At 36.3% G+C, this 15,899-nt stretch overlaps 1 protein-coding gene and 1 non-coding gene across 2 annotated transcripts in view; both read left to right on the top strand.

The window, feature by feature from the left end:
• Nucleotides 1-15,899, top strand: part of LOC126418749 (osteopetrosis-associated transmembrane protein 1) — a 101,591-nt gene that overhangs the window by 39,946 nt on the left and 45,746 nt on the right. The window contains exons 3-4 of the mRNA XM_050085674.1: nt 3,144-3,261; nt 14,481-14,722. Coding sequence (XP_049941631.1) covers nt 3,144-3,261; nt 14,481-14,722 — 360 coding nt within the window. The remainder of the gene's footprint in view (nt 1-3,143; nt 3,262-14,480; nt 14,723-15,899) is intronic.
• Trnas-uga (transfer RNA serine (anticodon UGA)) lies at nt 14,030-14,104 on the top strand. The gene has a single exon. It is a non-coding gene; the product is annotated as a tRNA-Ser (tRNA).

Here is a 15,899-nt window from a genome sequence, read left to right as displayed (position 1 = left end):
TTGGGATTCGTCTGCGAAAAGAGGAATAATGAGCAACCTGTGACTAGTGACACCATTAGAAATAAATCATGCTGTGGCTGCAGTTCTTAATATGCTAAGGCATGAGATAAAGGTTGGCCATGGATGGGATGACTGCTTTATGAAATGGGTGGGCTTCTCTTTACAATGCCCTACAACAGTATGCTAAAACTTCCACAGGATCTTGAGAAAAAACTGCAAGATTTTCAGTTGTATGTCATCACACTTTGCCTCATTTTTTGGTGGGCCGAGTAGGCAATGCTGATGAGACGCCAATTCGGTTTGAAATGCCACATAATTAATAAGAAGGGGATAAAAGAAGTTACCATCAAAAATCAGGATGCACATAACTGTAATGTTGACAATCACAGGAGGTGGGCACAAATTTTTCCCGTTCTTAATCTTCATGTGGAAAATGAGCCCCAAGATCCCTAAAAATGAAAAACTGTTCCCTGATGATGTTATTGTTCGAAATCGAGAGAAGGGATGAATAACTGAAACTTTAATGATTGACTGACTCCAAAATGTATGGAAACTCTGTCCTGGAGTGCTTTTCGGACTACCATCAATGCTTTGTCTTGATACATTTTGTGACCACGATGATGTGAAAAAAAAGAGAGAGAGAGAGAGAGAGAGAGAGAGAGAGAGAGAGAGAGAGAGAGAGATCCACATCCTAGCCCATGGCCTCATTATTGTTCCTGGAGGAGTGACTTTTGTGTCACAACCCCTGGACATTAGTGTAAATAAATCTTTCAAAGGTTAAGTTCAGGAACATTAGGAAAAGTGGTTTTGCAAACCAAATCATGAACTGACTCAGACAGAAAGATTAATCGTGCTGCACTCCACATTATTGCACACTGGGTTTTGGCTGCCTGTAAAAGCATCAAAGCACCAATTATTGTAAAGTCATTCAAGAAATGCTGTATTTCAAATACTCTGGAAGGCAATGAAGATGATGTGCTCTGGAACTACGCCAAGGATGATGAAGAAAGAAGAAATGAATCTGTTTCTGACGTAGACTTCTACGAGGATACCTCTGATGATGACATTAGTGAACTATGAGTAATGCCTGTGATTTATGATGTATTCATTTGCCTGTCATGTAGGTAATCAAGTTAGGCATTCTTTTGTAGTTATGCTTGTGTCACTTAACAGTGAGGCACTTAAAAATTGTTTTTTCTTTTATAACTATAATTTTTAAAATTGAGGTGCACAGTACATATGATGGTGTATTAGATTCGTGTGAATACAGTATATGCTGTGCAAAAGATGTTAATTAAGTGGATGAGAAAGTTACTGTAGCCTAGGACTTAAACTATATGATCTTAAAATCATGTATATCTAAGAAAGTGGGTAAATAAATAGCTCTAAAATATTTTGAGTGTTAAACTCCTTATTTGCTTTACCATTTCTAATGTATATTTGTTTTGTTGGCTAAGGGATAAATGGCAGACCACTAATCTGAAGGTTGATGGTTCACTCCTTAATTCGTCCTGTGGTCTTTTCACTCACTTTTTGCTTACTTTGCCTGTGAGTGTGATTTATACGAGGTGTGATTGGTAAGTTTTAAGAATGGATCCGCTACTGCTTTCTGGTTTGGCGGGCAGGTACACGGAGGGTGGGGAGTGAGTCATTGCATTGTCCTTGAATGCCTCTGACAGGAAACTGCATTTCCTTTATTCAGTTCATTGTGGCAGCTGGTTGAGTGCTGGTCTGTTAGGGCTTGCTGCCAGATTCTGTCTGCATGGACCTAAAAATGGAGCAACAAGTTTGTGTGAAATTTTGTTTTAAAATTGGGAAATCAGCTTCTGAGACTTACAAACTATTAAAAACAGCTTTTGGAGATAACTGTATGAACCAGTCAAATGTTTTTGTCTGGTTCAACAGATTTAAAATGGCCGCAAATCATTTGATGATGAACCATGGTGTGGCTGTCCTTCCACCTCAAAAACATGGAAAATGTGAAAGTTCGCGACTTGGTGTGTGCTGATTGTAGACTTACGATTAGGGAGATGGCTGATGAACTTAATTTGTTTCTATTGCAGATAAGTCAATTTTAATAGAAGATCTGAACATGCGTTGAGTGTCTGCAAAATTTATTCCAAAAGTGTTGTCAAGTGACCAGAGACAATACCGACTTGAAGTGTACCAAGAACTGATTAATCGGACTAAAATGACCCAGATTTGTTAAATAGGATAATTACAGGTTACGAATCGTGGGTATATGGATATGATCCTGAAACCAAAGTGCAGTCTTCACAGTGGAAGACTCCAGTTTCACCACGACCGAAAAAAGTACATCAAAGTCAGCCGAAGGTGAAGGAAATGTTGGAGATTTTGTTTTTACTCTACCGGTATTGTGAATCATTAATTTATCCCTGGAGGACAGACATTAACCAGAAATACTATAAATGTGCCATTGAGCATTTGCACAAAAAGGTGTGGAAGAAAAGGCCTGCATTTTGGAAAGGCAGGAGTTGGGTGCTACACCATGACAATGCTCTGGCTCATTGTGCCTTCTCCAGCGTTGAATTTTTGATCAAATTCAAAACTCCTGTGCTTCCACAACTGCCATATTCCCCTGATTTGGCCCCTGTGGACGTCTACCTCTTTGCTAAACTGCAATTTTCACTGAAAGGGAAGTGATTAGACTCGATTGAAGAAATCCAGTCAAATACGGAGAGCATCCTTAACACACTTCAGGGAAAATATTTCCAGGAATGTTTCCAAAAGTGGAAACACCGTTGGAGTTGGTGTGTTCAGCCAGAAGGGGACAATTTTGAAGAAGATGCATCACAGTAGCATGGAAATACTACCATTGTACAAATACAAGCCCATTCTTAAAACTTTCCAATCACACCTTGTATATGAGCAGGGAAAATATCAAAGCTGCACTATGATTCAGGGTCCACATTAAACTGTAGGTGCTGCTATAGTTGGTTTGTAAAGCACTGTGTTGTTAAAAGCAACCTTCATGTGAGGACATCTATATGTTAACCTCCACTTCAGCAATCTCTTTTCCCTATAAATATCTCACAATTGAATACCTATAAAAATTAACGAATGTTCTGTAAGTATGGTTTAACTTTTTGAATTTCTTAAGCTTATTTTTTTACCTCCAACAGATGAAAGATGAACATGGTGAAAAATGCAAAACGAAGCTGATCAATCAAGACCGCTTGGAAGTTATATATAGTGCATACCACTATGTTTCCAACCTCTGGTCAGATGCAAGTTGTGATAGTAAGTATTCACGCTATAGAGAAAAACTGAATATAATCAGTCATGTAGTTCAGGTTACAAGGATTCTGGTGAGCATCACAAAACTAACAGTAAATGGCTATCTGATCATGACATGAAGCGTCTTGTGCTAAAAGTTGAAACTTGTCAGGATAAAATATCTCAAATCAGTCAAAAATTGAACATTTTAGGAGATTGCTCAAAGACATGAACTGGGTAGATGTTTACAACACTTCTGACTAAAATGTAAATTACAAAGCATTCATTAATAAAGTTGCTTCCACTTTTGAATATTGTTTTCCCCTAAAGGTAACTTAAATCAAACAGAAGTCTAAAAATAAACCATGGATTATACAAGGAGTAAAGCTACCATGTGGGACAAAAAGGAGACTGTATCTACCATCTAGGAACAGCTCTGATGTTAACAATGCAATGCATTGCAAAGAATACTGCGAAATATTGAATCAGGTAATCCAGAAATCTAAGCAGCTTTATTACGAGAAAAAGATAATTACATCAGGCAACAAAATAAAAACTATATGGAACATAGTGAAGACAGAGACAAGTGAGGCTAAAAAGGAAGAGGAACGGATAGCTCTAAAAATAAATGAGATATCAGTAGCAAGTGCCTGTAGTTTTCCAAACCTCTTAAACAAGTACTTTGTTTCTGTTACTGACAACTTGGGGTCATTTGGTTCATTAATCCAATGGAGTATCTGAGACCAGTCTTTACAAGTAACTTCAGTAAAATGTAAATTACACTCACGTCTCCCAAGGAAGTAACATCCATCATAAAACCCTTAAAATCTAAGTGCTCTAGTGGTTATGATAACATATCAACAAAGTTAATCAAAGAATGCTTATGCGAGCTGAGTTCTATCTTAAGTTATTTGTATAATCAGTCTCTTATTAGCGGAACATTTCCAGACTGGCTAAACTTTGCTGAAGTTAAGTCTCTTTTAAAGAAGAGGGATAAAGAAATACCATCAAACTATCGACCAGTTTCAGTTTTGCTGAATTTTTCAAAAATATTTGAAGAGGTTGTGCTCGAGCGTCTCCTTAAGCATCTGACTGCAAATAATGTAGTCCAAGCCATAGTTAGGGTTTCGTAAGGATTCCGATACAGAGAAAGTTATTTACACGTACAGCGGGAATATACCTAATTCATTAAATAACAAATTAGAGGCTGCTGGCATCTTCTGTGACCTATCAGAAGCCTTTCACTGTGTGAATCATGACATTCTCTTAAGTAAATTACAATATTATGGTGTCACCAGCAGTGCTGTGACATGCTTAGAGCCTTACCTAACTAACAGGAAACAAAGGGTGTTGTTGCGAAGTACCTGTGGAGTAAGCAACCAGTCTTCATCTGATTGGGAAGTAATTAATGGGGTTTTCCTCAAGGTTCCATCTTGAGCCCGTATTAGATTAGCTGTTTTATGTATGATTAATTTATTAAAAGGCATAATTGTATGCCATTCTGACAGTGTGTTAATACTGTAAATAATAGCATTTCCAGTTTACTGTAATGTGTTCACTTATTTTGACAGTCTCCAGACAAATGATCGGGGGGGTAGTGAGTATTATATTCAAATTTTTATTTTATACTTTCTGACTCGCTCTATGCCCATCTGAGAATCATCTTATTTTTGGGTGTATGGAATGAGAACTGAATCTAAATTACTAAAAAGCTATTTTAGTTTTCTAGTGTCACCACATGTAGATCATGAGCTATGGATAATGTTAACATTTCACATTACCTTAGGGCTGAACATTACCTTGTTTCACCTGTCTTAAGCTGGATTATGCATGGACTAATCTTTTTGCTACGACCTTTATGTACCTGCTTCGTATATTTTGTCCTTGCTTATATCCACGACCTTAATAACATTTCATACTTATGACTATATACCTATTGTATCTAACTCTCTTAATGTGTTGGTGAACATTCACTGTCACCGCTGTCATATTATAATCTCGGTTTTGAGATTTTAATGTTTTTCCATTGTAACAGTTGCTGAGAGTCCAAAATCATAGTTAGACTTCAGGCTATGTATCATGTTGTGTATGTATCAGGTTATTTTTTTTTTTTTTTTTTTTTTTTTTTTTTTTTTTTTTTTTTTTTTTTTTTTTTTCACAGATGACCTCCTGTAGTGTGCTTACCACTATAAGTATATATTAAAGACAATAATTTTGAATTTACTTAAAGAAGGATAGCCTCTTTGTTACCTTCATAATGAACTACATATGGGGTCTCTATAGTGTGCAATTTCATCATCTAATAGGTTTCTTTTGTGCGAGCATATTGTCGATAAATATTACTGTGTGATTATTTTGTCTTGTATCTGCTGTTGTACAAAGACAGAATTTGAAACGTGACTTCGGTTGCCATCTTAATGGTATGCTGTCTTCTTTTACTTATTGTTTTAATTTTGTAAGGTTACGTATGCTCTTTCTGTTTCTAGACAATATTTCAGCTTTTCTTGCAACAAAAATAAATTTATACATGTATACATCATTATATATTTATTAAAATTACGTATTTATATTTGCAATTGTAGATGACATGAATACATGAGTGACCTCCAATGGCACTAAATGTCAGCACATTCTCTAGTAACTTCACCATGTATCAGTTCAGTGGCACTCTTGTTCTGCTGATGTACTCCACGTCTTGTAATATGGGATGGATGCACTTGGAAAAACATATTTTAAAAATTGGTCCTAACTTTGACACATCAGTGCATCTCATGTCAACTATCTGGCTAATTAATATGTGGAGTACATTTATAGCTATAGTTGGCCACTCGTATTTACCTTCACTGAGGTACATTTAATAATAATTTGCTCTGTATATTACATTTATGACACTGTATGCTGTTGTACATAATTTAGTATCATTACACTCTATGGACGCTATTCACAGATCACATGCTCTGATAACTATGGCTTACCGTAACCAGCCATCATAAAGGTTTTACCACTGTGAGTTTGGTTGAGAATTTCTCTTTCTTCATGTTGCTCTAATACTTCGTTCTGGCACTGTTCTCTGTCACAAGTGTTTGAGCATTTCATTTTTATAGTGACTGTGTCACAGAACCATTCTTCTCACAAATCTCTGTTACATCCCGATAAGTGTTCTGCATAAAAAGAACACAAATCATTCCCACCTTCCACTGCAATGTTGTCAAATGTTAGGTCATTTTTGAGACACACACCATTTTTCTTATCTTTGCCACTAGAAGTCAAAAACGAGCTAAATGTGAAAACTGTTGAGGACACTCTGTCTGCAGTCAAATGTGGCACAGAAACAATGGACAGTAATAGAAAAAAGACACATCATTTTATAATAACTGGGCATGACTCAAATGGAAGATTACATGGGTATGAAATCTCTAATCACTATTACTGATTCCAGAATGAGATTTTCACTCTGCAGTGGAGTGTGTGCTGATATGAAACTTCCTGGCAGATTAAAACTGTGTGCTGGACTGAGACTCGAATTCAGGACCTTTGCCTTTTGCGGGCAAGTGCTCTACCGACCGCACTTGCCCACGAAAGGCAAAGGTCCTGAATTCGAGTCTCAGTCCAGCACACAGTTTTAATCCGGCAGGAAGTTTCACTCTTACTGATTCTTATTTTCTCATTCACAAAGGACAGTTAGTGTTTAACATTACATTTACATACAGTTGCGAATAGGCCAAATTTATGGAACCATATTTCCGTGTTTATCTGTAATTTAACTGACTTATTCTTAATAAAGTATTACGTTAATCATGAGTGAAATGTGCTTGACTTGCCATAGAATTGTTAGGTCGGGGCTTTGGTGTGATGAGTGCTGTAGTTTTTTCCATGTGGGTGACTGTAGTGGTGTGGGAATGGGGGAAGTAAATGAGGCTCATCAGTGGTTTTGTAGGATTTGTAGTACAGATAGGAAGATACTAGAACAGGAGGGGAAAATCGCCGCCCTTCAGGCTGAGTTAGACAAGGCCAGGGGAGATCTTGACAGGTTAAGGAGGGAGAAGGGTAAAGAGAAGTGGGAAGTGGCAACAGGAGGAACAGGCCTAGAACTTTATCTGACAGCTTCATGGTGAATGTGGAAAATAGATTTGACCTGTTGCTTCAGTTAGAAACTGGTGAGCATCAAGCAGTTGCAGGTGTAGACAGGGCACAGCAAACTTTCAGCAGCAAATTGAAAAGTAAGAAAGTAGGGAAATCAGTAAAGAGAAAGGAAGTGTTGTTGTTAGGTAGTTCCCATGGAAGAGGTGTTGGCCAACTTTTGCAGGATGAACTAAGGTCAGAATACCAGGTCACCAATTTTTTTAAACCTAGTGCTGGTCTGGAGCAGGTGACAGAGGATTCAGGATCACTTTGCATAGATTTCACTAAGGAAGACACCGTGGTTATAGTGGGTGGGGCAGGTAATAGTATTGACAGAGATCCTGGGTACAGTATCCGGGCAAAGATTGCATCAGCATCGAAGCATACTAGTGTTGAGTTTGTATCTGTTCTTGGGCGCCATGACTGACCTCATTTGAACTTTTCTGTCAAGAGAGTTAATTTGGAGTTGGAACAGTTGCTTATGTCGGGTGCAGGGTCACACATTGGTATGGTTCCTGTTGATTCTCTCAATAGGTGGGATTATACTAGGCACGGCCTTCACCTCAACAGGAAGGGGAAGGGTAAAGTGGCTGGGAAAATAGCAGGAAAGTTAAAGGGGGAGGCACTGTCATGAGTGATAGAATACCAGTGGTTATAGGGTTCAGAAAAGACTCTTTTTTAGGATAGTGAGGACAGAAAGAAATCAAATTTTAAGAGAGGTTACGACTGAGACAATCCTTCAGTTTGAGAAAGAAACCAAAAAACATAATTCTAGCTTATTACATCAGCATAAACAGCCATTGGTTAAGAATTTTCAACAGTCAGCAGATATTTTAACTCTGCCCAATTTTAACTCAGTCAATGTGAAATGTCAGCTATCTTTATTGCATCAAAATATTAGAGGACCGATAAATAAAATTAATGAATTAATTATCTGCATAGATGAATTAGAGTCTTCAAATCCAGCTGACATAATCTGCCTCTCTGAACATCATGTGACCACTGATATAGAACCTTTAAGTGTTACAGGGTTTAGGTTAGCATCTCACTTTTGTAGATCAGAAATGGAGAAAGGAGGAGTTACCACATTCATCAGGAACTGTCATAAATTTAAGAACATAGACATTCATAAATTTTGCCTAGAACAGCATATGGAAGCATGTGCAACAGAAGTAGAATTTCACAAAAAATCTTTCATAATGTTAAGTGTATATCAGGCACTTGCAGGTAACTTTAATCTATTCATAAACCACCTTGAAGCTGTACTGGCCCATTTAACAACCAAAAACAAAGAAATAGTGGTTGCTGGTGATTTCAGTGTAGATTTCCTTAAAGACTCTCCCAATAATAACTTATTTGAGTTAGTAACACTATCATTCAACTTAATTCCCACTGTAAAGTTCCCCACTAGGGTAGCCAATTGCTCACAAACTGCCATTGATAATATCTTTATAGAAAAGTCCAATGAACAAAATTATATTACAAAACCAGTAGTCAATGGTCTCTCAGATCATTACATGCAGTTCCTTCTGTTAAAAGTTAACATTGAACAGGATATAAAATCTGTTAAATCTGAGCTCAAGAGGGTAATCAATAAGCCAAAAATTGATTATTTTAGGACACTCCTCAGAGACATTCACTGGACTGATGTTTACAGTGCTCATGGCATGAATGAAAAATATAACACTTTTGCTAATAAAGTGCTTACCTTATTCGAACACTGTTTTCCCCCAAAACTTACCAAGGTTAGAGCAAAGTCTACAAAGAAGCCATGGATTACTCAAGGAATAGGGGTATCTTGTAAAACAAAAAGAAAACTGTATCTGTCAATCCAAAACAGTTCTGATGTTGATGCTATAGCACATTACAAGAAATACTGCAAAGTATTAAAGACTAATACGGACATCAAAGCAAATATATTACAAGGAAAAGATAGTCATATCAGATAACAAAATAAAGACAATATGGGATATAGTGAAGGAGGAGACCGGTAGAACCAGGCATGAAGAGGGACAAATAGCATTAAGAGTAAATGATACATTGGTGACAAATGTGCATAGTGTTGCAGAGCTTTTTAACAAACATTTCATAACTGTTACTGAAAAGATGGAGTTGTCAGGTTCAGTAGATGCTGCTATGGAATACCTCAGACCAGACATTTCAAGTAACTTCCATAATATGAATTTGACCCTCACTACCCCAGCAGAAATAATGTCCATCATAAAATCTTTAAAATCAAAAACATCTAGTGGGTATGGTGAAATATCACCAAAGCTAATTAAAGAATGTGATTCTGATTTAAGTAACATATTAAGCTATCTGTGTAACCAGTCGTTTATCAGTGGAATATTTCCTGAATGGTTAAAATATGCTGAAGTTAAGCCACTGTTTAAGAAGGGAGATAAAGAAATAGCATCAAATTTCCGTCCAATTTCACTTTTCCCAGCATTCTCAAAAATTTTAGAAAAAGTAATGTACAATCGGTTTTATAACCATCTTATCTCAAATAACATACTGTCAAAGTCACAGTTCAGGTTTCTAAAGGGTTCTGATATTGAGAAGGCTATCTACACTTACAGTGAAAATGTGCTCAATTCATTAGCTAAAAAATTGCAGGCAACTGGTATATTTTGTGATCTGTCAAAGGCTATCTACACTTACAGTGAAAATGTGCTTAATTCATTAGCTAAAAAATTGCAAGCAACTGGTATATTTTGTGATCTGTCAAAGGCATTTGACTGTGTAAATCACAATATCCTTTTAAGTAAATTAGAATATTATAGTGTAACAGGAAATGCTGCAAAATGGTTCAAATCTTATATCTCTGGCAGGAAACAAAGGGTGTTATTAGGAAAGAGACATGTGTCAAGCTATCAAGCTATCAGGCATCATCCAACTGGGAACGAATTACATGTGGGATCCCACAAGGTTCCATTTTAGGGCCCTTACTTTTTCTTGTGTATATCAATGACTTTCATCAGCAACATTGCCAGATGCCAAGTTCGTTTTGTTTACCGATGATACAAACATTGCAATAAATAGCAAATCAAGTGTAGTCTTAGAAAGATCAGCTAATAAAATATTTGTGGACATTAATCACCGGTTCCTAGCCAATTCCTTGTCACTAAACTTTGAAAAAACACCCTACATGCAGTTCAGAACCTGTAAGGGGTGTCCCACGAGTATGTGCCTAACATATTATGACAGGCAGATAGAAGCAGTGGACAGTGTTAAATTCTTGGGATTACAGCTTGATAATAAATTCGACTGGGAAAAGCACGCCACAGAACTGCTGAATCATCTTAACAAATCTCTATTTGCAATGCGAATTGTCGGACTTAGGGGATATACAAATGCAAAAGCTGGCATACTATGCAACTATGCCTACTTTCATTCCATAATGTCGTATGGGATTATTTTTTGGGGTAATACATCAAGCCAAGCTAAAGTTTTCCGGGCACAAGAACGTGCAGTAAGAGTTATATGTGGTGTGAACTCAAGAACATCGTGCAGAAGCCTGTTTAGGGAACTAGGGATACTAACTACTTCTTCCCAATATATTTATTCTTTAATGAAATTTGTCATTAAAAATATATCACTTTTTCAAACCAACAGCTCAATTCATGGAATCAATACTAGAAATAAGAATAATCTTCACAAGGATTTAAAGTCACTTAGCCTTGTACAAAAAGGTGTGCATTATTCAGGAACACACATTTTCAATAACTTGCCAGCAGCCATAAAAAGCTTAACAACCAATGAAATTCAGTTTAAGAGAAGCCTAAAGGATTTATTGGTGGGCAACTCCTTCTACTCCATTGATGAATTTCTCAGTAGAACCAACTGATTTGTGTGTGTGTGTGTGTGTGTGTGTGTGTGCAAGTAAAATCTAACTTCTGCACCATTTCAGTGCAGTAATGTGTTCATTGTAAATAAGTATTACAGTAGTTGTATTACACGTTTGTTACCTTATAAATAAATAAAAAACTTTTTTATTTTAAATTCAGTGCATTAGTATTTGTAAAATGATTCTTTCATATAGTGTTCATTAAAAAATGATGATCATTCCACTTGGGACCTGTGGAATAGTACATTAGCTTATTTATTTGAGTTGTAAATACTTGTCATGTATTGTTGTTTTTCTGACATGTTCCACATCCTGGAGGACCTCCTCACTATGGATCAATTGGAATGAAAGTAAATCTAATCTAATCTACAACTAGGTCAATAGAGATGAATCACTTGCACTGATTGAGGAAGATCAGAGGTAGTAATTGGCCACAATATAGTTAACAGAATCATCCAGGCATTAATGTGATACAATTTTTTCATAGATACCCAAAAATGACATGATTCTCGTGGACATGGAACAAATCAGAAAGTATAACATAAAAAACACGAAACATTTGAATAACACTACCCTCATCACATGTAAAGAGTGTGTCAAAATATGTGAATACATTACAGTAAATTAATATACTGTCACAATGAAAGATTGTTATGCCTTTTAATAAATTTATCATGCACAAAAATCTGATCTTGACTATTGTGACAAATTGCTGTCAAAACTGAAATCTAACAGACAAGCTGGCACATCAGCCCTGTTAAGGTATTGATCTGTAGAGTAGGAGGAGTTGCCTATCAAAAAGGTCTCTCAAACTCTGTTGAAACTTTGCTTTATCTGAAATTATGTTTTAATGGTTGCTGGCAATTTATTGAAAATGTGTGTTCCTGAATATTGGAGCCCTTTTTGGACCAAGGTAAGTGATTTTAGGTCTCTATGTAGATTGTTCTTATTCCTAGTATTGATACTATGTATTGAGCTGTTGATTGGAAATAGAGATATATTACTTGCAACCAGTTTCATTAAGGAATAAATATGACAAGGAGTGGTTAGAATGCCAAGTTCCTTGAACACGTTTCTACATGACGATCTTGAATTTACACCACATATGAGTCTTTTGCACACTAAAAACTTTTGTTCAGTTTGACCAGTTACCCCAGAATATGATCCGGTATGATTTAATGCAATGAAAGTAAGCAGAATATGCAAGTTTTTTTTATATCTACGTCTTACCCAATTCTCACTGCAAATACGACTTGTTCTGGCACTTAAGCATGTCTGTAGTATGCCCTTCCCAAATGAATTTATTATCTAGTTGTAATCCCAGAAATTTAACACTGTCAGCCTCTTTGATCTACATGTCCTCATACATTACACACATGCTGGAAGGAAATCTCTAACAGGTTCTGCACTGCATATAGTGGGTCTATTCAAAGATTGATGACAGTGAATTAGCTTATGTCAGTGAAGATTTGTTTAGCAGTCATTTCTAAATCTGTACATGACTTGCTAGTTATTGCAGTGTTTGTTTCATCTGCAAACAATTGAAAATTAGCATCTGGTAATGTAACATACGAGAGGTCATTAATGTACACAATAAAAAGCAACGCACTCGAGATAGAATCTTGAGGAATGTGATTAATTCCCAAATAGGTGCAGGCTGATTGCTCACTCCACAGGTATTTCACAATGTCACCCTTGTTTCCCCTCAGTTGGGTAAGACTCTAGCCGTATCGCTGCACTGTTGGTGACACCATAATATTCTAATTTACTTAAGAGACTGCTGTGATTCACACAGTCAAAGGTTTCTGACATGTCACAACAAATGCCAGTAGCCTGTAATTTGTTGTTTAATGAATTAAGTACATTCTCCCTGTAAGTGTAAATAGCTTTCTCTATATCAGAACCCTTAAGAAACTCAAACTACGATTTCGACAATATATTATTTCCATTCGAATGCTCAAGGATACAGGGTACTTATAAATGGTGGAAAAATCAAAAAAAAAATTTAATGACTTTATTAAATTCTATAGCCTTTCCTGATTACATAGATTTTTTTAAATATATATAATTTTTTTTTCATCGCCCCGACTCCCACCTATTCCCAATTTCAGCCTCCACTAACAATGAAGGAAAAAGCAGTGGTCTTCAGAACATGTAAAAAAGAAGCAAAAATACCAATGACTCCTGAAGATGTTTTGTAAATAAAAGTGAAATTCGTCTGATAAAAAATGCTCTGAAATTGCAACAGAGTGTGTGTGCGACTTTTTGTTATAGAAGAGATTTCATTGGGTTGCTGGTTGACATGAAAGCAATGCCCATAGTAAATGTTTCTCCACTTCGTTATTCATAGCCACAATTCGTTTCTGCTTCTCAGTGTATGTAATGTTTTAAACGTTTGAATCATTGTAACAAAGTGAGAGACATCAACAAAAAATAAATAAATAAATAAATAAATTTTGATGTGCTATTTGCTTGTATCTCAACCATTCCGTGGTATGTCTCACAGGTTTCAGTCAGTAGATTTGGTTTCCCAAGGAATTGTTTATCCATTACTTTGATTTCCCAAGGATTTGTGAGTTCCACTTCTCTAACTTTGGTAATGACAGTTGCTGAAGTTTTCCGCTGTATTGTCTGGATTGAGATCAGAGCTTGACGAAGGCGATGCAGCTGTTTCTGAGCATACGAAATGACTGAATCTGTAGTTGGTTTACAGATTTCTTCCACTGAGGAAGATGACACCTACCAGGAGAGCTTCTGTAAAGTCTGGAAGGTAGGAGACGAAGTACTGGCAGAAGTAAAGCTGTGAGGACAGGGTGTGTGTCGTGCTTGGGTAGCTTAGTTGGTAGAGCACTTGCCCTTGAAAGGCAAAGGTCCCGAGTTCGAATCTCGGTCCGGCACACAGTTTTAATCTGACAGGAAGTCTCATATCAGCGCACACTCCGCTGCAGAGTGAAAATCTCATTCTGGACCCTATTTCTCACTGGACACATACCACAGGAGAATAAGGTTTGGATGCTGTCCAAATTTTCCCATGTCTGTGTTTTCTGTGGCTTACTATCTACAAGTCTTCAGTTGGTTCTGCTCTTTACTTTTGTTCAGTTGAGTTACTGAATTAATCTTTTATGGCCTTGATATTCTCTAGAAGTTGAATTCTAACCCATTTTCTAGCATTTTATGCTGCTTGAGGAAAAATGAATCATTGGCTCAGTATGGGCTACCAACTGATTGCTATTGTAAACACTCATAAGTAAAGGAAACTTAATTTATGTTACAGGTTGTTTTGTGAAAATGAGCAATGGCAGCCTTACCCAAGAACTGTCAAACACCACAGTTGAATTTCAGCATCTCCACGATAAAACACACAAATGTTTTCTAGATCATTATTATGTGACAAATAAAACATTTGACAAAAATGTATGTTCAGACTGTGAAAAGTCGTATTGTGAGATGAATGATTACTATGATCGTCTCAAGAAAGAACAGGAAATGGGAGTCTGTGTGGATATTGTTGATACTGTAAGTAGAATGAAATGTCTTCAGCAGTTTGTTTTTGATTGTATTGTGCAGTTTCTTAATATGATGTAGTATCTTAAGTCTGTACTCTACAGTATATGAAATGTCTTCAAATCAATTTTGAAGAAATATAATTTTTAATTTCGCTCTTTTAGTACCTAGATGCCTTGCATCATAGAGACCTTAGAAATACAGAAATCTGGTAATTTTGGTAGTATTTGAAAAGTTTGCTGAGAAATTTCCATTTAATTTGTCTTAAAGGGCCATACTCGTTATTACATGTAAATCTCCAGAGCTTATTTTATACCTTAATTTTAGTTCTCTAATTGGTAATTGTTTTAACTGTAATGAAGATAGTATGATTTCACTTAAAATAAATTTATTTTCAGTTATAATGAGAATTTTACAAGTGTATGTTTTGAGGTAAAACATTGCATAATACAGAGAAGTACAATACTTACAAAGAAACATCACCAACTTGACTTTGTATTTTTTGGAGAAAAAAGCACAATTGCAAGATATCAGACCTAGCAATCAACACCACTTGAAAATTTGTGCCGTAATTCTGATAGTGCACAATTATGACCTAAAAGTGTTTGAGTTTTCCTGTCTACTCCACTTACTTTATTTATTTACAGTTCACTTTTTTTACTTTTTCATTGCATTACCACCACACTGTCAAATATGTTACTTACTGTATGTTTCTGCTTCAGTCTATACGTGTTACTTCTCTTCCAATGTTGTTTGCAAACATTGTAACTTCTTTTGTGACAATACTCAGTAAATGTCTGAAGATGGCCTTGTAAGTCAAAAACCGGCTAACACAATAAAAATTAATACTGTAGAACAAAAGCGAACTGGTGCTTTTCATTTATTATAATGTTGTTCTACCAAGGCAATGCAAGATTCTGTTAACATAAAAGTACAGTTTTTAAAGTCTAGCATGCACTGTTTGTTTGGTGCTTGCTCTGCCCCACTTCAACTGCCCTATGCCCAAGTACGAAGCACAGTATGTAGGAGTGGCAACCAGAGCTATTCTGTTTGTGGAATATTGAAGGCTAAGGAAGAGTATGGAGAAGGTGGATACATTTTCCCAACGTGTTTGGAAATCTTGTTTGAGAACACATTATTGTACGAGAAAAGTAGTAAGTAATATGAGTGTGTAATGTGCCAATGTCAC

The sequence above is a fragment of the Schistocerca serialis genome, chromosome 9 (genome assembly GCF_023864345.2).
Source record: "Schistocerca serialis cubense isolate TAMUIC-IGC-003099 chromosome 9, iqSchSeri2.2, whole genome shotgun sequence".
Lineage (NCBI taxonomy): Eukaryota > Metazoa > Arthropoda > Insecta > Orthoptera > Acrididae > Schistocerca > Schistocerca serialis.
Note: the sequence above shows the minus strand (reverse complement) of the source record. Positions and strands in the feature narration are given on the sequence as shown.